General features: G+C 36.8%; 6 protein-coding genes across 6 annotated transcripts; 3 read left to right on the top strand and 3 right to left on the bottom strand.

The window, feature by feature from the left end:
* Positions 1-515: 515 nt before the first annotated feature.
* On the bottom strand, positions 516-2,309 carry Ecym_4313 (putative phosphotransferase; the record flags this gene model as incomplete). Its single annotated transcript, XM_003646145.1, has 1 exon — positions 516-2,309. One exon carries the CDS (start codon positions 2,307-2,309, stop codon positions 516-518), a length of 1,794 nt encoding a protein of 597 aa, XP_003646193.1.
* A 301-nt stretch (positions 2,310-2,610) lies between these two features.
* ARP6 (Arp6p) lies at positions 2,611-3,846 on the bottom strand (the record flags this gene model as incomplete). The annotated part of the gene is made up of 1 exon (XM_003646144.1): positions 2,611-3,846. One exon carries the CDS (start codon positions 3,844-3,846, stop codon positions 2,611-2,613), a length of 1,236 nt encoding a protein of 411 aa, XP_003646192.1.
* A 411-nt stretch (positions 3,847-4,257) lies between these two features.
* Positions 4,258-8,388, top strand: SMC4 (condensin subunit SMC4; the record flags this gene model as incomplete). Its single annotated transcript, XM_003646143.1, has 1 exon — positions 4,258-8,388. The coding sequence occupies one exon, from the start codon at positions 4,258-4,260 to the stop codon at positions 8,386-8,388; it is 4,131 nt and encodes a 1,376-aa protein (XP_003646191.1).
* A 110-nt stretch (positions 8,389-8,498) lies between these two features.
* Positions 8,499-17,330, bottom strand: CSF1 (Csf1p; the record flags this gene model as incomplete). The annotated part of the gene is made up of 1 exon (XM_003646142.1): positions 8,499-17,330. One exon carries the CDS (start codon positions 17,328-17,330, stop codon positions 8,499-8,501), a length of 8,832 nt encoding a protein of 2,943 aa, XP_003646190.1.
* A 163-nt stretch (positions 17,331-17,493) lies between these two features.
* Positions 17,494-19,227, top strand: GAA1 (GPI-anchor transamidase subunit GAA1; the record flags this gene model as incomplete). The annotated part of the gene is made up of 1 exon (XM_003646141.1): positions 17,494-19,227. One exon carries the CDS (start codon positions 17,494-17,496, stop codon positions 19,225-19,227), a length of 1,734 nt encoding a protein of 577 aa, XP_003646189.1.
* Positions 19,228-19,639: 412 nt separating this feature from the next.
* On the top strand, positions 19,640-21,229 carry FOB1 (replication fork barrier binding protein FOB1; the record flags this gene model as incomplete). The annotated part of the gene is made up of 1 exon (XM_003646140.1): positions 19,640-21,229. One exon carries the CDS (start codon positions 19,640-19,642, stop codon positions 21,227-21,229), a length of 1,590 nt encoding a protein of 529 aa, XP_003646188.1.
* Between the last annotated feature and the right edge of the window lie 41 nt (positions 21,230-21,270).

Genomic DNA, 21,270 nt, shown 5'->3' with positions numbered 1-21,270 from the left:
GTTTCACCGTTAGAATGCTGACGTTAGGTAAATGATTCAGGCTGCAACTTTAACGGTTAGTGCTGAAAGTAAAGAGGTATGTAGGGTTAAATGACAGGAGATTATAAGGGCTACAAGTTGGTAAGGCCAGCCGAGGGGGAAGGAATTGAGAACATATGAGGGACATTTATGCAGGGACAAAGCCTAAATGCAGGTTATTCAGCAATTGTCCAATGCGGACTTAAGGTAAGAGGGTGAGGGGCAGGAAAGATGGTCAGGATGGGACGGTCGGCGAGAATGATGGTTTAGTAGTGGTGAACTACTACCACATGGGCTGGTTCTTGTGAGTATGAGAGGCTATTCGTGGAATATACTAGTGGTAGTGAGGAGAGGTATAACAAGTCTTTTTCTCTCTTCACCACAAAATTGGCAATTAGTTTGTGATCGAAGGAGGAAATTGACTGTTCAAGTCATGATTTATATGTGTGTATGTGTATAGGCGTTTCATTTTAAGCTTTTTATATCATTTCAGCGGATTAAACGGAGTTCTCAGCCCTAGTTACTAGATCTCGATAGCGTTTTTGAGTTTCAATCATATCCAAAAAAATCTCATATTTCTGATCGAGCAGCCTAATTTCGCTATCGAGCATATTAGAGGGCTCTATAATCTGCCCGATGCCTGTTAGATTTGCCATCACAGTCCATAATATGCTTTGCTTCGGCTTAAGTTCCGAAGTAATGCGTTGCTGATCAACTATAGTACTAACAGATGCCGTGTCAGAACATCCATGGAGGTATTTCTCACTCGCGGCCACGCCTAATAATGCAGAACCAAATACGACAGCTGCATCAATATACTTTGGGAGCACTATTGGTAGTTTTGTGCAGTTGGCCAGTAACTTTATTAGCACAAGGTTCCTACATTGGCCACCGGACATGTAAATTGAGGTGATCTCATGACCTGACTGTTTTATGTGTTCTACAATTTGCCTTGTTTGTTGTGCAATAAATTCGCAAGCTCCCAAGGTCATTATCGCTAAATCATCCACAGATACGTCCATTGATTGACCAATTATAGTTGCCCTCATATTAGGGTCTGCAATGGGTGACCTGTTGCCATGATAATCTCCATAAAAGAATAAGTGTTTTCCAAGGGCAGCAACCGATTGTGCACCTCGTTCCTCTTTCAACTCCTCCAATCTGTTGTTAATAAAATCAAATTTCGAGATTCCTTGGTTTTTCGCTAATTTACATAGTGTATCGTATGCAGGGTGGGATTTTAAAACATGTGCCAATAGGGCACCGGTACAGCTTTGCCCACCTTCAGTAACCCAATACCCAGGCATCAATGCATCCCTGTACGGGCCCCATACTCCATCCATAAAATGGGGACATTTTGAAATAGTTATGTGACAGGTAGAGGTGCCTGCAACCGTCGCCAATCTGCTGCTTGCCAGCTCACTCTCCTGGCCATCCGATCCCAAAGTTATACCAGCAGCAATAGTGCCAACCCATCCCGCGTACGCATCAATGAGACCAGAAGCAACAATACATTTTGTTGTTAATCCTAGATCTGCTGCTGCTTCATCACTCAGATGTCCGACATAATCGCCTGCGCTAAGAAAGTTTGAGGCTGTAGATGAAACTACACCGCCGAGTTTGCTGAATTCCCGCCTACATAGCTCTGCCAAACCTATATCCTCGAAAAGATCCTGTGGCCATCCCTTCGTTGATCCATCGACTCCTAAAGGCAATAAACCCATCTTACAAACTGTGGAACAGAAACTTCTGCATTTATTACCGGTTGCCCTGTAGGTCAAGAAATCTGGTAAATCATAAAATTCACACTTGTCGAATTTCCCCTGAGGTAGGTTGTTTTTTAACCACTTAATCTTAGGTATTTGCATTTCAATGCTCATCTTACCCCCCACATATTTTAAGCACCTGTGACCCGTGCTATTTATTTCATTAACCTCATCAATCGCGCGATGATCCATCCAAAGAATAATATCTTGCTCAAAATCGTCGAAATTTGGTCCTACAGCGACTCCTTTATTTGTAACCTCTTCAAGGACAACAAGAGAACAAGTTGCATCAAATCCAATTCCTATGATACTATCTTTTACCACTTGAGAATCACATATAATCTTTCTGATGCAAAAGCAAATAGCTCTCCATATTTCATTGGAAGATTGTGTTAAATAATTTGGCTGAATTTCTTGTCTTGAAATAGGTTTACTAGCCAAGCTAAGAATAGTCCCATGAACGTCGACAACACATGCCCTTACAGACTCCGTTCCAACGTCTACACCAATATAGTGCTGTAGCATATCTTTAAATTTTGATGATCCCTTTGATACTTCTTGAAAACTTTACCCTGTTACATAAAAACTTCTCAGGCACATTAGCAGCGAGCAAACAAAGTATGCATGCACTATCCTGACTATTAGGCTTAAAGTCTCCCCTTGAGTAGTTAACCGTATACCGTATGTGTAGTGTTCAGTGAACTGTTTTCTGGACGAAGTGGTCAGTAACAAGGGTTCAGAGACATCGTTCATTAGTATTTTTTTTCAGTTTATATATAATATTACATTGATCTATATAGAATGTATTTTGGCTATTTACCTACGATCATATCCATTGTTCATACCCAAATCTATACTTTGTACACCAATCAACACCATGCTCCAAATATTCAGCTCGCGTAACTCTCCCTTGTTTGTAGGAGTCCGTATTACTAAACCTCATCATTGCCTTCCAACCCTGCAATTCGGTATCTCCTTTTGGTAGATGAACTCTAACGGACCAGTCTGTGGGGCATTGCCTCTGCAGTTCAGTAGCTAGTCTAGATGCAAAGTTGCTTATATTGAAATTGCCACCGATTACGGCAATGTTGCTTACCATTAGTGGTCGAATCAATTCCGGCAGCATGGATATGCTCTCTAAAACTGTTTCGATAAGCCCTGGCTTTAATATGTTTGCTATCTCCGGGTGGAAGAATGTCTCTGGGATTGTAAAAAGTTCGTCCTCCAAATTTAGAGTCTGTGAATCTTCTGGTATGGCCTGCTTAGGTTGACGCACATAGCCAATCAAACTTGTCTGAAAGTCAGGAAGTACATAGTCGATTCTGGTTTCGGCCTTCTTTTGAAAACTATCAAAATAAGATACTGGTGGCATAAAACAGCATTGTTCTTTAATATTATTTGCTAAGATCGTTTCATCCATCAAATTATAATGTCGAAATGAGACAGTCTCCTTTAGTAGTCCCGTTAAAAAACGTCCCCCAATATCCAGTTTCTTGACAGCCTTGTAATAGGGGACCCCTTTTATAACCGGAATTACCCATGTACAATTAAACCCAGAATCAACAACTAATTGGAAGTCATTGTAATCATCCTTTTTCCTAACCACCGGCAAGCCATCACTACCATACACCTTATAATCAGCCATATTGTCAAAAGGTATATACTGTGCAACAGGACACTTCATTAGTGAACCAAATTCATACTCTTCAAACACCACCTGGTCCATATGCTTAGATATCTCTGGTATTGACATGCAGGTCTCACTGACTATCAAATCAACATCCTTGGAATCTTTCAAATCCCATGAAAATTCATCTGAATTAAATAAACAATAATCCCATATATGTTCCTCCAATTCCCAAGACACAAGTTGCCCCAATTCAAAAGGTCTACGTACATGGCAATTAGATACTTCACGAATTTGTTTCATTTGATTGGATAGATGATATCGACCATATTTGTCACGAGCTAGACAATTCAGTGCCCGGTAAGGACTCTTAAGTGATGACGGCCCAAACTTGATCTCGTAAGACCCATTATCAATAATTATAGGTACCCCCATTTCAAATATTCAGCCTTGATCTTGCTTTACTTCTATTATTTCCATCTTTGAGGCAAGCTTAAAAGTCATTTTTAGTTTTGAACTCATTTTTCAATTTCAAGATGTTGAGCTTTCCCAGCTGTAGCCTTTAAAACTAGCTAAAACGATAATATCAGGCAGTATTAGAATGCAATATTCAGTTACGGCTGAAGCTGGATATCAATTGAACCTTTATAAACTCTATGGTAGCTAAAGTATTCATTCTTATAACTGATATATTTAGTTCACTGATTGATAGTTATTCTTACCCGGCTTTTATCTTGAATATTAATTTAATTCGACACATTTGTTAATAGTATTAATCCACTTAATAATCTGATGAGAGCACACCAACAAGGAATAAGCCATAGGCGGTAAGGTAGTTTGACAATTATGGCAGATCTTCGAACATCCAAGAAGCCCAAACATTTAGATACCCCTAGTAAGTTGATGTTTGGGTCACCTGGGAGGAAACATGTCGCGTCTCAAGCATCAAGCAACTCCACGACAGCTCTCAGAGGGCCCAGTCTTCAGCCACCAACATATTCACAACTTTCAAGGGGCAGATCAGTGTACAGTCAGTCACCACCAAGGTCGCCTAATAGGTCGCCAGCTCGCCGAATAGAACTTATTCAGCTTTCACCGATAAAGAACAGTAGATTAGAGTTGCAAAAGATTTATGACGGGAAGCAAACGACAACAAAAAGGTTGTCTATTAAGAACCTTATCCTTAACAATTTCAAGTCATATGCAGGTGTTCAAGTTGTTGGCCCATTCCACAGTTCTTTTTCAGCAGTTGTAGGTCCCAATGGATCTGGTAAATCTAATGTCATCGACTCTATGTTATTTGTATTCGGTTTTAGAGCTAACAAAATGAGACAGGGGAAACTTTCAAATTTGATTCATAAATCTGAGAATCACGAGAATTTAAGTTTCTGTTCGGTAGAGATTACATTCCAATATGTTATGGATGATGCAGATGGAAACACCAAAGTATTGCCTGATGTCCAAGAGCTTTCCGTCATGCGTAAGGTATTTAAAAACAACACTTCAAAGTACTATATAAATGGAAAGGAGAGTTCATATACAGAAGTGACTCAGTTCCTACGTAATGAGGGAATCGATTTGGACCATAAGAGGTTTTTAATATTACAAGGAGAGGTTGAGTCTATAGCCCAAATGAAGCCCAAGGCAGACCATGAAGGAGATGATGGGCTATTAGAGTATTTAGAAGATATTATTGGCACAGCAAAGTACAAATCTCAAATCAGGGACGCGTTAGTAGAGATGGATACACTCAATGATATATGTATGGAGAAGGAAATTAGATTTGAACTTGTAGAGAAAGAAAAGCGATCGTTGGAAGCAGGGAAGGAGCAGGCACTTGAATTTATAGCAAAGGAGAAGCAATTGACCTTATTAAAGTCGAAGCAGCTTCAGTGGGATATTAATAAAGAGACTAAAAAGCTCGCAGTAACGCTAGATAAAATAAGTGCTTTTACAGAGAAACTGGAGAATGAAAGAAATAAATATGGTGAACTTCAGAAAGAAATAACTGATTTAAGGGAGTTATCTGACAATCTAGAAGAACAGATCACTAAGATCAATGCAGAAAAAAGTCAACTGGTAAAAGACAAACTTCAATTGCAAAGAGAACTTGTGTCCAGTGAGGAAAAACTGAAGAGTTTAAATCAAAAACGCACTAAGGCTGAGAAGACTTTACAAGTTGCAGAGAAAAATATTAGACACTGTGAAAATAATATCCGAAGACTTAATGAAGCTCAGACGGAGTTTGAAAATTCCTTGTTGGAATTAAATGAGTCTTTACATAGTGAACGGTCGGAGTTGGATGCAATCAAAATGTCATTACGCGATAAGACCAGCAGCATATCTGAAGAGGTGGCGTCACTAGAAAAGGAGCTTGAACCTTGGACTACAAAACTAGAGGCAAAGAACTCTCAGATAAAATTAGCTGAGTCCGAAATCCTGATTATCAAAGAATCAAAATTGAAACTTGAACAAGAAATTTCTCAGCTTCGCAAAGACATTGAATCTTACAAAGATAGAATTGAAAATCACAAAAAGAAAATCAACAAATTAGAAAAAGAATCAGCAGCAATTACCAGCTTTATTTCTACTGCTCAAGGTGAATGCGATAGTGCCAAAAAGAAATTGGTGGACATGAAACAGGTTCTAACTAATCACCGTCAGCGTATGACAGATGCTCGTGTTGCTCTTTCAAACGTCGAAAATAAGAACAAGGTTCTAGGCGCATTATGTCGATTGCAAAAATCTGGTCGTATTCACGGGTTCCATGGACGTTTAGGGGATTTAGGAACTATTGATGATAAATATGATATTGCTATTTCAGTTGCATGCCCAAGACTGGACGATATAGTCGTCGAAACGGTTGAATGTGCTCAACAATGCATTGAACATCTTAGAAAAAACAAATTAGGATATGCAAGATTTATTTTATTGGACAAACTAAAAAAGTTCAATATGGCAAAAGTTACAACACCCGAGAACGTTCCAAGACTCTTTGACCTGACCACTCCAAAAAACGAAATCTTCGCTCCTGCATTATATAGCGTTCTAAGAGATACATTGGTTGCTAAAGATTTAGCCCAAGCCAATCGTGTGGCATATGGTACAAGGAGATTCCGAGTAGTGACGTTAGATGGTAAACTAATTGATATTTCTGGTACTATGTCGGGTGGTGGGGATCGTGTTGTCAAAGGCTTAATGAAATCAAAACAGAGATCCAATGACATGTATACTTCTGAAGAAGTTCAACGTATGGAAGCAGAGTTAACCGATAGGGAAACCAACTTTAAGATCGCCACAGATACATTTCAAGAGATGGAGGCAGCGTTGCAAAAGTATAAAGACAGGCAGCCTAATATTGATGTCGAAATTTCAAAGCATAAAATAGATATTGATACGTTAAGTTCTGAGCTTCAATCTAAGAAAGACACCCTAATTGAACTTGAGTCGACTGCAGAGAATAATCAGAGAGATAATGGCCCTCTGGAAGATATTGAAAATCAGTTAGTAGCCTTAAACAGTGAACTAGTAGCTTTAAAAGATGAATCTAAAGTTAAGAACGAACAAATTTCCGAACTACGTGCCCAAATTATGAAGATTGGTGGCCTCAAGCTCCAATCTCAAAACTCTAAAGTCGACTCCTTAACTCAGCAGCTTCAGATAATCGTAGCTAAACAGAAGAAAAATAGAACTGAACTTAAAAAAAATGAACTCGAAATGAACAGAGCTTCCAAACAAAAGTTAGGAGCTGAGAATGATATAAACCACTGTGAAATAGAGCTATCAAAAACAAATAATTCCCACGAAGCCCTACAAGAAGGCCTTAGAGAGACTGAACATCTCATAGAGGTTATTGAAGATAAGAAGGAGCAGTTAAACCAGGAACATGAAACTGCAAAGAAAAACTTGGACGATAAAGCTGCGTATGTTGAAAAATTCAAATCAGAAGAAATAGAGATGTGCACTCATTTAGAAAAGCTGAAAAACTTGGAACATCATATAAAAGCTGAGATATCGCGAACTGATGAGGAGCTGAACACACTTAAACTTAGAGATGTAGAACAGTTGTTACAAAAACTCGATGAACATAACTTACCGTTAGAATCTCTAACTGATCGTGCAGTAACACCATCTAATCAATGTATTCCAGAAATGACTGTTGAAGATCATGATGCTGATATGAATGATGGGGAAGCAAAGCTAATATCCGAAGACCCTAACAGTTTCAACGACCAAGAGTCCATGGATGTAGACCAGGATGCATCATATATCGGTCCAGGGTTACCAAAATTAACTGAGGCTGAACTTGATAATATTGATATTGAGGAGCTCGCACTTGAAATCGCCCAATTAAAAGAATATATGGATACTGCATATGCTGATATAGACATTTTGGAAGAGTACGCTTTAAGACTGGCTGAGTATAAAAGAAGGAAACTTGATTTAAATGAATCTGTCGAAAAAAGAGAGGAAATAAGAAATAGGTATGAAATGTTAAAAAAGAGTCGTCTAGAAGAGTTTATGGATGGCTTTGGTATCATTTCTATGACTGTAAAAGAAATATACCAGATGATTACCATGGGCGGAAACGCTGAACTAGAACTGGTCGATAGTTTAGATCCATTTTCAGAAGGTGTACTTTTTAGTGTAATGCCACCAAAAAAAAGCTGGAGAAACATTTCAAATTTATCTGGGGGTGAGAAAACTTTAAGTTCGTTAGCATTGGTATTTGCCCTTCATAAATATAAGCCAACTCCATTATATGTTATGGATGAAATAGACGCCGCATTAGATTTCAGAAATGTATCTATTGTTGCGAATTATATTAAAGAGCGTACAAAAAATGCCCAGTTCATTGTTATTTCTTTAAGAAATAATATGTTTGAACTAGCACAGCAGTTGATTGGAATATACAAAAGTAGTAATATGACCAAAAGTACTACTTTACAAAATATAGATATCCTAAATATCAAATAATCTAAGAAAATTGGTAATTTGTAATTGGCTATTTATTAATTTATATAGAAATTTTAAAGATATTTTAGTATTGAATTATTTTTATGCAGGTGATTTATAGTTGTACCATATTACACTTTCCCTAAAATCCTTACGTATTCTTTTTCAGCTACAGCTGATAACTTCTGCAATGGTACAACTACAATTTGGTGGGTCAATCCTGGAAATCTACTTCTATTTAAACCAAACCATTCTACAGGTGGAGTAGCATCTCCCAAATCTTTAATTTTGGGCATTTCAATATTTGGTTCCTCCAGCGGTTTATATATGTACTTCGTACCAAGATCCACTTTGGCAAGTTTAGCTTCAATATCCTCATCTTTAGGAATATGAATCTCGGACGAATTACCTTTCTGCATATGACGCAATTTCATTGCATTTATGTGTATACTCCACATATCTTTGATAAAGTTAATTGGACGAAGGTTCCATGTAATAGAAACACCATTACCAAAGCTGCTAGAGTACAGTAATTCGATAACATTCGAATATTGAGATTGCCAGGTATTCATTGTCACAAATATGGATGGTGCTTCTAGAATAATACCACCATGAATAATTGAAGCTAGTTTAACATAATCAATAACATCAATCTTATCTAGTTGGTTTTCGTCTAGTTGGTGTTTAAAAGATGATAAAGACAAAGACATATCTTGAAGCTGCCATGTCAACTCTGTTTGGACTTTGGCGTCTGAGGTAGTCTTAGAGCTTGCTTCATTTTTAGTATTTGCAATTACCTTTCTTGTCCTCAACACGACAACTTCAGTACCAATCAAGGTGGTAGAGAAAATATGCAAATTTAATAATTGAGCGTTGACCGATAGCTCAGTTCTCAATGAGAGTAATGAAGCAAGCATTTTTGAATTATCAAATGAACTGATCTTTTTGAGTTCATTGGACTCTAATAGATCTAAGTTTGTGCGGCCACTGTCATTTCTCATCCTTCTAATGGTACTGTAAATATCAAACAAGTTTGCGTATGCCAAAGATGTAATAAAAACCTGGATATTATCTACCGATACAGAAACAGATAATAAGTCTGCCAAAAAGCCTCTTTCATCCTGTTGATTAAAAAGTTCAATAGCTGCATTTTGAATGGTAGAAATAAAGAACATATGATAATCAAATGACAGTTTAGTGTTAAACGCACCCAGGGCTAGGGATAGCTCAACCAGCGGAACCCCATGAAAGTTATTTATAATAGGCCAGGTAATTTTAGATTTCCAAACAATGTCTTTGATAAATACATATCCACCAAGCCTACCGCTAGAGGACATGCAAATTTCTTTCATGGAAATTAATAGCTTTTGTGTCCAGTCTATATTATGACTTGACAACCCCCATAAGTTATCTGATTTTACTTTTACGAGCCCTAAAGAAGGCCCAAGATCAATTTCAGCTCCAATTTCAGAGATTATAAGCAAGTAGTCCCAGCTAAAAGTAGCATTAATCGGAACCCTCTGTAATTTTGGCATACTAGGAACACTTTCAAATGATGAAGCGGTTACAGGAGCCAAAATGATATCATTAACACTCTTCTGTTTTTCAATTGACCAAATTTCTAAGAATAAATTGAGATCCTCAATTTGTTTAACATTAAAGTAGAATAATGGCTTTGAAATCAGAGTTGATCCATAAGTGTGAATATATTCCGAATGAGTTAGACTGAAAACCATGCTTATTTGTTGTAAACTCAGCGAAGAGCTTATTTCACGGGAGAATACATGTCTCGAAGATGCCATTAAGTTGTGCAAATCAACAGAGAGACATAGAGGTTCATCAGGAACCATGCTGTTAGTAAATATTTTGATATCAAACTTTTCAAATCCTATAGTTGCTTGAATCTTAGCGGTAGGTTCACAAGTTAAGCTAATTTCTTGTTTGCCAACGTTAATGATCACGGCAATATCAAATGCTTCTAACAAGTCTCTGTAATTAATTTCAGCTTTCGCAGAAGCCAGATTTGGGGCACCATTAGAAAACTGTGAACAAGAATTCTTCAACATAGTGTTAAAAGTCAGCCACATTTCATTTAATAATGGTACACAGACAGGAAACAGAGTATTATGTGTTGTATTCACAGTAGCCAAGGTTCTTATCCAGTGCGACTTCTTCTTTGAAGGATAATATTTGTAGTCAATAGTAACTGTATGAGCTGGGCTCCTTATTTCAAATGAACAAGTACCATGTTGAATATCATCACGAGAATAAAGCTTCATAGAGCTACCAGCATAATTAATAATGCAATTAATAGATCTCACGCTTGAAGCTAAAGGATTATCTAAATAGTTCCATTCTCCAAGTATGGGATCATTTGACGTTACTTTTAATGGATCAAGAATAGTTTCTTTTAGCTTCTTAAATTTGTGAAGCGACTGAGTTGCTTCATCGACAATGGTAAACCACCAAGCCAATAAACTGACGTCTAATTCTTCTCCATTAACTCTTATAAATAGATCCTTTGTACCGTTTTCTTCTTCTAACCAATAGTTGATTTGCATACTGGGTAAGTAACTGCGATTCATAGCGCCCTTCTCGTTACCATCGGGGTAGTATGTACTAGAGGAAAATCCATGTGCAACAGAGAAATATGCATCAAGAAGAGTTAATTTACCATATGGCTTGTCATATACAGCAAATAACCTTTCATATCCCCAAATTAAACCTTCATTAGCGTTGTAGCCCAGATCAAATAACCATCCTATACATAGGTTGTAAGATAAAATATGGGCAGACTTAATTGATATGGGCAAGATGGAAAGAGTTGAATTACTAGAAGTGGATCGTGGTTTTATATCATGATAGATGCTCTTCATTATTGAAAATTCATTAACAAATGACAACAGACGAACCAAAGACATGGGTGAAAGTACTGCATGAAGATAGGAGCTTTCAATTTGAAGTGACTGAATTGCCAAAAGTGAGCTCCTGATAACTTTGATTCTCAAAGAAAAATCTAAGACTTTTGACAAAGTTTCCTTAACTCTTCTATCCTTTATCAAGAAACAGATAGACTCTGAAGAGTAGTCGCTACTGAAGGTTGGAACGACTGGGTTTGATGATGTTTTATCTTTTGAAAAGGAAAACTCAAGATTGTTAAATTCAAGAACGTAAAGAGTTGTTCCAAAATCCAGTAGCAACCCAATGTATTCAACATTTAGGTTCAGTTGAATTGGGATCAATCTTGAAAATGGGAATTCATTTTGAACGGTAGACGATTTAGTTTCCAGCATCGTGGATCTCAATATTTCTATATTTTTCACCGCTTGCTCGATATCACTTAGAAATAATCGCATATTCTTTTTTGGTTCAAAGATTGATAACTTAGAAAAGCTGGAATCTAAACTAATTCTTCCGAGATTATCAGTATTTCCTAAATCCATTCCAATAAGTTTCAAATATGAATGGGAGTACTTCATGTAAGGTTCTTGAAACTCTAATGATAATAGTTCCACGGAAGTATCTTGTAAGGACAATGAAGACTGAAGGATCCTGCCAAAATCTACATTTATTTCGAATTCCTTGCATGAGTATCGGAGAATGAATGGGAGCAGCAGTTGTAGCTGAATATTGATCGCAGCTATATTCATCTTAACCATTGCAATTGGCTTTAAAACCTGCGAATCCGGCAATACCGGTAGTTCAGTATACTGTATATTAGATGCAAAATCTTGCCCTATCTCATTGATGTGCAAACGGATCTCGTTATTCGCTTCGATAATATCGTTAATTGATGGAATGGAGGAGTTAATATTCATAAACTCTGCAGAGTGATAAAATCCGTAAGTCTTCTGTTTACTCAGGTAAGTTAAATTAAAATGCAAATCAGTAAAGTCTAAAGAAAACAAATTTCTGGTTTTATACCTAAAGAACAATTTAGCAACATCAAAAAAGAGCAAAACAGAGAGCAATGAATTGTTCCCACTATCCAGTGTATCTATTAATGAATAAACGTAAATTCTTTCAAAGATAAAACCAAGGGAAACATTTCCGAGGAAGCAGTTGGTCGTTATCTTATTTAATTGTAATGATATATTTTTACAGCGACCGTTAGCATCTTTAGCCACCACTATAGGATTGCTGTACACGTATTCGAATTTAAGTGTGTGAATGAGCTTAGAGAGCTTTAGTATGATCTTCTTGTCAACATTTATTTGGAGTTCATCCAGGGAAACGACAGTTTTGTAAACGTTATTGGATTTTGCTGCCATAGATTCACCAACAGCTGAAGAAACATAACAGTCATTCCTGATATCTATCATAAAGCTATTCATGAAAAGGTGTTCCTTATCCCGTTCATTGAAGCTAATAGTTAGAAGATCCGACGAAAAGCATATAGTTTTAGCAAAAGTGACTTCAGCGGGGATATATGTCTTCTTATAAAGAAAACATCTTTCTACGTCGGCGAATTCCCAACTCCTCCACCTTGTAAATATATCCAAAAACTGTAATTTAGCATCCTCTTCTGATCTAAACTTTCCTTTTTGTAATTCAAGTGATGTGGTTTCATACCAATATTGCGGGAGGTAATTCAAAACATGTCTTAAGCGGGTTACAATTCTCCAGCTTCTGGACTCCCTTACATGATGTCGCGAAAGCCTCGTAATAACTGCGGGTTTTGTGATAACTGGTGGATCATGCTGAATCCCATAGTCTTGTCCTGCTTGAGCAATTCTAATGAGTAATTCTCGTTTCATAGATTTATTAAAATTCTTGGAAATCGTAACACTCTTTATAAAGGTGTTAAATTTTAAGTATAGTGTTTTAATAAATTCCGATATTGAGTCAGAATGTTCCTGATTAATGAATACACACCCTCTTTGCAAGTTTGCATCAGTTACTAGATCATCATCGTAGAATGCATATCCCTCAAGTTCTTCAAAAGTAGACTTGTAAGAAAACTCTGAGCTTTCACTAGGATAAATGAAGTTTTCTTTGGAAAGCATTTTACCATTAATCAAAGCAGTTTTGTAATAAACTGAAAGCTTATTTTTCGAGTTCATCTCAGAATTCGCAGATTCCTTATCATATTCCTGTCTTAACCTTAAATTCAAATCAAGCTTATTAATATCTGACACAAAATAGTGCTTCACATCTTCTAAAGCATAATATTCATACATTCTTAACCTAAAATCAATCCTGGGACAAACTACCTTCGCTTCTGTTACACTGGAAGCTCCAAAAAACGTTTTGGAAAAATTGTTTACGATATCCACCCCAAGACCATCTATGGTATCGGATATTGTAAATGTTGTTAATTGACGGTATAAGTCGGCAAAAACTTCCAGAACATCAATATGGATATCTATATTTATATGTGGCAGTTCAAAAACAAAACTTCTCACTTCATGTAGTTCATCTACAATATCTATTGTAAGATTTTTTGTTTTGTGCTTTGAAAAGGAGTTTTCTGAATGTTTTTTAAATTCATCAATATTAAGTTGTAGTTTGGTATCGTTTGAAATATCGAAAGTTCCTTCTGAAATGTAATCTTGGTATATATCACCTAGCAAATTCTCAAATATGGTATCGAAATTATTTGGTCCAATTGGTTCTGGCAGTAATGGAATTGATGAACTTGGGGGAATAGAGGCATACAATAATTTATAGAGATCTGATGTTTGGTATTCTTGTGGATGAAGAAAGCTGCACCTACAAAATGGTGCATCACTCAATAGAATATGCTGCGTTTGCAAATTATTGGTTGTTTTGAAGTCTGGGTTGCGCGAAAAAATAGCAAAGGATATAGATGTTGAGATAGTTCCTAATACAATATTATGATCATCCATTGATGAAACCAAAAAATCAAAATTTGGTATGTCTATGTTTGCTCTCAAAGAATATTTTGAAGTTCCAAAATCTAACAACTTAAGTGATACATTGGGGATGCTGAGTGAAATGAATTTATTAGTGTCGATGTTGTTTAACCTAATCGATATATCATCAGCGAAAAAGGAAAGACAGCTAATATCAAAGGATCTAGCCATTTCATAGTGTAGAACATCTTCAAAATTATCAAATCCAAAAGAGAATTTAGTGATAAATTGTATAAATCCTTTGAGAGCTTCAATGTCCGATTCGAAAGATAGATAACCCAAGCTAACATCAATTTTGAATAAATAGGTCTCTTCTGCTGGTGGTAAGCCAAACATTCGATGAATATGAATATTGAATTCAGATAAGTATCCGTCATAATTGCTTGTTATAAAAGGATTACTTCCACAGACATCGAAAACTGAATTTGAAGAAACATCAGGATACCTCTTAATATAGGTGGAATTCATGCTAAATGCTAAATCTGCATAATAACTTAGATATCGCATGTCAAATGTAATATTATCAAAGTGTAGTCCAAAACAGGATTTAAAGTCATAAAAGCTTTCTGGAAGCACAAAACAACCATCCTCAAAGAAAAATGTGACCCAAATATCTTTCTCATTGACAGTTCTCTTCAGTGATGCTTTGTCTATTTTCTTTCCATGTAGAATATCGAATCCTGACTCCCCATAGCTATTCGGTTCAACTAATTCAGTAGTCTGATCATCATCATTGTTGTTGAATATGTCTGTAGCAACATCGTTTCTTTGTGCTAATTCCTCAGAATACTCTTCGGTTGTACGAAATTGGGCAAACTCGCCGAAATAATTGAGTTTTAAATTCATCACATACCTTAACAGAAAACCATAAGCGAGAAAGGTAGCATGATTTGTTTTGCACTCAAGATTTATAGTATCAACATTATCAATGTCCACATCATTATATGACAAATAGGAACCACTAGCTGAAAATTCGTGAGACCTACCCACGAATCTTTGTGCCATAAATTCATGCAATGTGTGCCACGGAGGAGTCTTTAATTGGATATCGAATTTCGGAGTATAAATTTCATAACTTATGGTAATTGACTCTTCAGAAATTGTTTCTATAGGCAATTTAACACCTATTCTAGCAGAATTACCATGAATTGATATATAGCAGTTCTCATTAAAATCTAGAGGGTTGTTAACAATGTTCGCATCGTTCGCATTTAGATATAACGAATAATTCGAAATATCCCAGGAAAACTGATAAAGGACAGGCCTAAACAATTCATATGGTACAGCATCTCCAGATGCAAAATCAGTGAAGAGATCAACCAACAAATTAAAATGATCACGGAGAATGAATAACTCTAAATCCGAGGATATGAAATGCAGGGCCCATGTAATTGCACTATTCCATTGATGAGGATACGATTGGCGTGCAATAATTTGATGAGCTTTTGCATTAAATAAGACATCGTGATTAACACTCGTTATGATAACTGGATTGACTAAATTCGCATGAAAAGTATTTTCAAAACCACATTCTGAAGCCTGAAGCCCAAGTTCAATAGATATATTCGTGTCTTTGTTCAATTTTATATCGATCCAACCAAATGCTCTGGATTCATCATTTGTCGATTTGTATTTATCCAAAAATGCAGCATCTTTGCTGGGCTCCTTTGTAGGTATGCGCCAAACAGAATCTTCCATAATAACTATTTCACACCTAAAATTAGCATGCTCCCTTGACTTACCAAGAACGGGTTTCCGGTGAGCTGAAAAATCTCGTGAAACTGCAGGAGAAAACATCTTGATAAAATATTGAAGTTGTCGATGAGCCCATGGACCGTAGTAAAAGTTTGCATCATAAAGTTGAACATCTATTGAATATTCAGGGGAAGGAGGGATATCACCGTTCTCATAACCTTTAATCAGAGTCTCTGTAATAACTCCAGGAGTATCATAAGAATACAGTAACTTTATTCGATCAGCATTTAAGATGGTAGTGTATTTTGCATATTCGTGATTCTGCAAATCAAACGGAATTTCATCGCTAAACGTATCACTTGTAGCAACGTCATACATTGCCAGACCTTTCCAACTTGTCAAAAATTCCTCTTGTCCAGTTAGACCTTTTTTATTCCCTGTGAATGCCAGTATATGTGAGATTGTAAACAGTAAGCAGTCTTTAAGCTTCTGCCATAAGTTGAAAGGCTTTCCGTCTATTTTATGTTTCTTTGAGGAACTGCCATTTCCAAATGATATGTTAGGTTTAACAGAAACTCTCGTACTGCTCAGTTCAAATTCTGACCTCAACTTATACTGATCTAGATTCGATGTTGGACCAGCCACATCAATTATACCCTCGATTCTAGCATATTGAATGATTGCCACAGATGGCGTGTGCTTATTACCAACTACTACGGCCCCGCTGGACAATATAACTTCAGCCGGTAAAAAATCTAAATAGAGTGGCACCGCTGATTGATTAGAAACTGAGTTCAATATAGTCTGGCCAACTTTAGATTGCTCACTAGATTCATCTAGAGGGTCAAACATGACACTGGAATCTGTCTTTACTCTTCCAAATATTGATTCATCATCTGTTGCAAACTTTCGAGAGCTATCCTTATCTGACTTTGCCAGTTCATTTAATATATCCTCATATACAGCAATTTTATTATAAATGAAAAGTTCCACACCATCGCACTCCAATTTAAACCTGCATTTCGAATTCTCATCATTTATGTTTGAATTTTTCAGTTGTGTTGGGCGAGGATTCAGTAGCCAATATCTCCAAGTAAATGTTCCCTTTAAAATTGAAATAGTTTGATCCCTATCAGTAATTGAGATATTCTTGAAATAAACTTTACCACCTATAATAGAGAACCCAAGAGATTGGATGTTTATTACTACTTTGTACCGCTTCCATATAACCCAATTGAGAATCTTCGTTACTATGTATCCAATTGCTCTCCAAAGATAAAATGTTGTAAACACATTAATTAATATCAGCTGTGCCCAATTCACCAAAAATACCCAACCAAATCGACGTTCATAAGGTACTTGGATTGCTTCAAACTCGGTCTGGAAATCCATTTCGTCTTCCTCTTTATGTTTACCACATCACGGGTGTTGTGTATCTAGGGAAAGTTGATAAATTTACCTTCCATGTTCTGGGCCCAATCTTTCAATTAACACAACCAGCTCCCTTGTAACACGTTTAAATAATACAAACTCCAAGAAATATAAAGCAATATAAATGGCAGTGTTGGAGAAATTGCACCGAAGGATAGTGGATATGGGACTAGTTCCCAGAATAATCGCATCTCTTCCAAAGATCTCTATATTCTGTGCGTTACTCAGCATCTCATGGCTAACTTTATTCCTACCGTTAGAAGGTCAATATAGAAGAACATATATCTCGGAAAATGCATTGATGCCATCACAGGCTTATAGTTATTTTCGTGAGAGTGAATGGAATATATTAAGAGGGTATAGAAGGGAACTTGAGAATCTGAAAGATCTAGATATTCATGAGCGAAACACAATCGTCGCTTCGTGGATGGAAGAATATGGAGCTAAGACTTCAATTAACACGAACAACCAGTACGGTGAAACTTTATATGGAATAGTACACACTTCTAGAGGTGATGGTACAGAAGCTATGGTTCTGGCAGCTCCATGGACCACAACTGATGGACTGTATAACAATGGCGGAGCTGCTCTGGCTATATCTCTTGCCAGGTATTTTGCTCGTTGGCCAGTTTGGTCCAAAAACATTATAGTGGTTTTAAGTGCAGATCCTCAGGCTTCACTGAGAGCATGGGTTAAGGCATATCATACTAAGTTAGATTTGACCGGAGGATCTATTGAATCAGCCGTTGTGCTTGATTACCCGGGTACTAATGATTATTTCAAATACATAGAGATTGGCTATAATGGATTGAATGGGGGCCTCCCCAATCTGGACCTGATTAATACTGCAGTACATATTTCCGAACACGAAGGTATGAAGGTATCATTGCATGGTATGCCTTTTGTTGAATTATCACAAGATACATATAAGTTACGGCTAAAAACTTTGCTGTCAGGTATCAAAGATATGACTTTAGCTGGCATAAAAAATACCACTGGACATGAAGCATTTAATGGCTGGAGAATCCAGTCAGTGACGTTGAAAGCACATGGCCAGGATGGTCCATTTGACGTAACGACTTTTGGCCGTGTTCCTGAGGCTATTTTCAGATCCGTGAATAATTTGCTTGAGAAATTCCATCAGTCCTTTTTCTTTTATTTGTTATTGTCTCCTAGATCTTTTGTGTCAATAGGCAGCTACCTCCCAGCTGCTATAGCACTATCGGCTTCATTTGCTATCGCTTCTGCTGATAGCATTTTGAATAACGAATATTCCAAGTTGCCGTTGCTTTCTATTTACAACATATGGGCATTATTTGCCTTTGCTGTTGCCCTCATGATTTCTTTCGTCACGGCTGAAGCCTTCGCATACATGCCACTTCCATCGTTGCTGCTAGCTTTCAATGTTGCATTGAGCTTTATTTCTTTTACTGTTATCAAATATAAAATCCAGAAGCCATTTTCCTACCGCTTCAAAGCTTTTGCTCACTTATACTTTTCTATTGTTTTAACATCCTTACTTGTTGTTAACTTTGCTTTAGCGTTAGCCGTTGGCGTACTAGCATTTCCAATGTCTTTAACTAAGACTACTACCAATGCGACAATGCAACAAAAGCTCAGAAATTCGTTGCTCTTGATGAGTTCAAACCCATTCATCGCTTCGTGGATACTTTGCCAGCTGTTTGAAGCTCAACTAGCAGGGACATCTCTATTTCACAGTTTAATAGACGCTTGGACTCAGTTAGGATGCTGGACCTGGTATGTTTTATGTATAGGTTGGTACCCTTCTTGGATATTAGTAGCTTATTCAAGCATTGACTCTATACCTATTGTAACGACAAGCAAAAAGTCATATTAGCTGATTAACCAATCTCGTCGTTGTTAATTGGCATGTTTCATGAAACCGATGGTCACAATTTATAATAGTATAAATTATTAAAAGACGAATAGGATTAAGAATGGGCTTTATTGGGACACAAAAAATATGTTTTAACAATATCAAATTAAAATATAGCTTCCCATAAACACTACCTAGGTTTCCTATTTTATATAATATCATGTTTGCAATTCCATTTGGACTGCCTGATCATTGTACTTATTAAAATGCACGTGATGTACTTTAAAAATCTACATTTTCGTTTCATGAAAAATAGACACATTACGAAACGTTTAATCTTGAATAAATATTAGGTTAATTTATGAAACGTATATCAGGTATCCGCCGTCCATTTTACTGCGATATAGTACTGGATCTCTAATTGCTGTTTTCTATGAGTAAGAGTGATGAAATGCTGCTGAATCCCTATGATGCACAAGTTGGCAGTGATGGTTCAGAATCGTTCTTTGTTTTTCAAAAAATTACAGAAGAAGGATTCAAGGTACCTCGTTTTGATTTGAATGTCTATCAATTGGCTCCAGAATTAGACCACGACTGGCTTGATACGGGCCGTAACGAATTAATAAAGCTGATAAATACGGTGAAAGGACAGTTGACTCAAGACATATACGAGTTGATTAGCAGTAATACACTTTCAACACAAACACTGTTAGAATGTTGTGACAAAGTGACGGCTGGTACAGTTGAGAATAAATTTGTACTTTTAAAGCGTCGATATTCTATTCTACAAGGTAATGTTGTGGATCATAAAAGGGAAGATCTGCCAGTGATTGAGCCGGACCTAGTTTTTGATGTGATTATGGCTGCACATCTAATCAACGGGCATCTCCCTTGGCGCAAGATTCATCAACATTTAAAGAATTTATACGCCAATGTGACCCGTGATTTCACAAATTTGGTGACATTGTATTGTTCTCACTGCAATACTGATCGAAATATGAAAAGATTTTTACGATACAAACATTATAACGTATACGATAAAGTTATGCCGCTGGAGCGCTGCCATGTAGAAATATTTGCTCCATTTGACGATGATGGAAACGAGAAAATTGAAGATAAATATAGCCATGTTCTCTATTGCAGAGATTATCATTCGAGGTTTGTGTGGATGTTACCTTTAGAGGGAATAACTTTTCGAGATCTAGTTCCTGCTTTGACTCAACTATTATGCTCCATGATCAGATTACCAATTTTCTTAGAGACCGCGACTCTTGACAGACAAGACATGTTTGACGTGTGTGAATATATTGCTAGGAAATATAAATTGAAAATTGGTTTAGGTTTAAATAGTGGAACAGATTTTCAGAGAAATGGTGTCACTAGGATAAAGAATCTATTTGCTGAACATAAGGAACAATGCATTAAAGAATGGAATATGTGTCTAAGATTGGTCCTCACCCGCGTGAACCAAAACTATTCTGATAGAGTCAGAGGTATTCCTAGTGATTTACTTTGCAACGAAATATCTAATATTGCTCACAAATTTAAATTAAAACAGAGGAAAATCATAGACGAGTTGTACGCTCATCATGTGGTCCAATTCAGAGAGGCAGGCGGTATGATATATCTAGAGGATGACAACAGTGCATTTGTCGTTGATGAAGATGAGCATGGCCCAGAAAATGATAATGTTCCTGTAACAGAATCACCTTCGAAGGAATCAATGAAATCTTCAAACAATATAGCGGATAACTTATTAGAGCCAAATAATAATAGTTCAATCCCTTCTAAGAGAGTATTGCCAAGTGAAAAAAGTAGCATTAGAAAGAACGGATCTAAAAAGAAAATCAATAAAGAAAAGGTGACTGATAAAGGGAAGATGGAACTATCGTCACCGTTGTCTCAGGCAGGAAATCAAGACTTTCAAGATTTATCTGAAATTCCAGAACCCAGCAGTCCGTACTTTAGAAATACCTCAATATCACAGCGATCGAAATACGCGGACGTTTCAATTGAGCTATGAAAGGGAATGGCCTCCTCTTATTCTGACCGTTTGGAACAATG

The sequence above is a fragment of the Eremothecium cymbalariae genome, chromosome 4, assembly GCF_000235365.1.
Source record: "Eremothecium cymbalariae DBVPG#7215 chromosome 4, complete sequence".
Lineage (NCBI taxonomy): Eukaryota > Fungi > Ascomycota > Saccharomycetes > Saccharomycetales > Saccharomycetaceae > Eremothecium > Eremothecium cymbalariae.
Note: the sequence above shows the minus strand (reverse complement) of the source record. Positions and strands in the feature narration are given on the sequence as shown.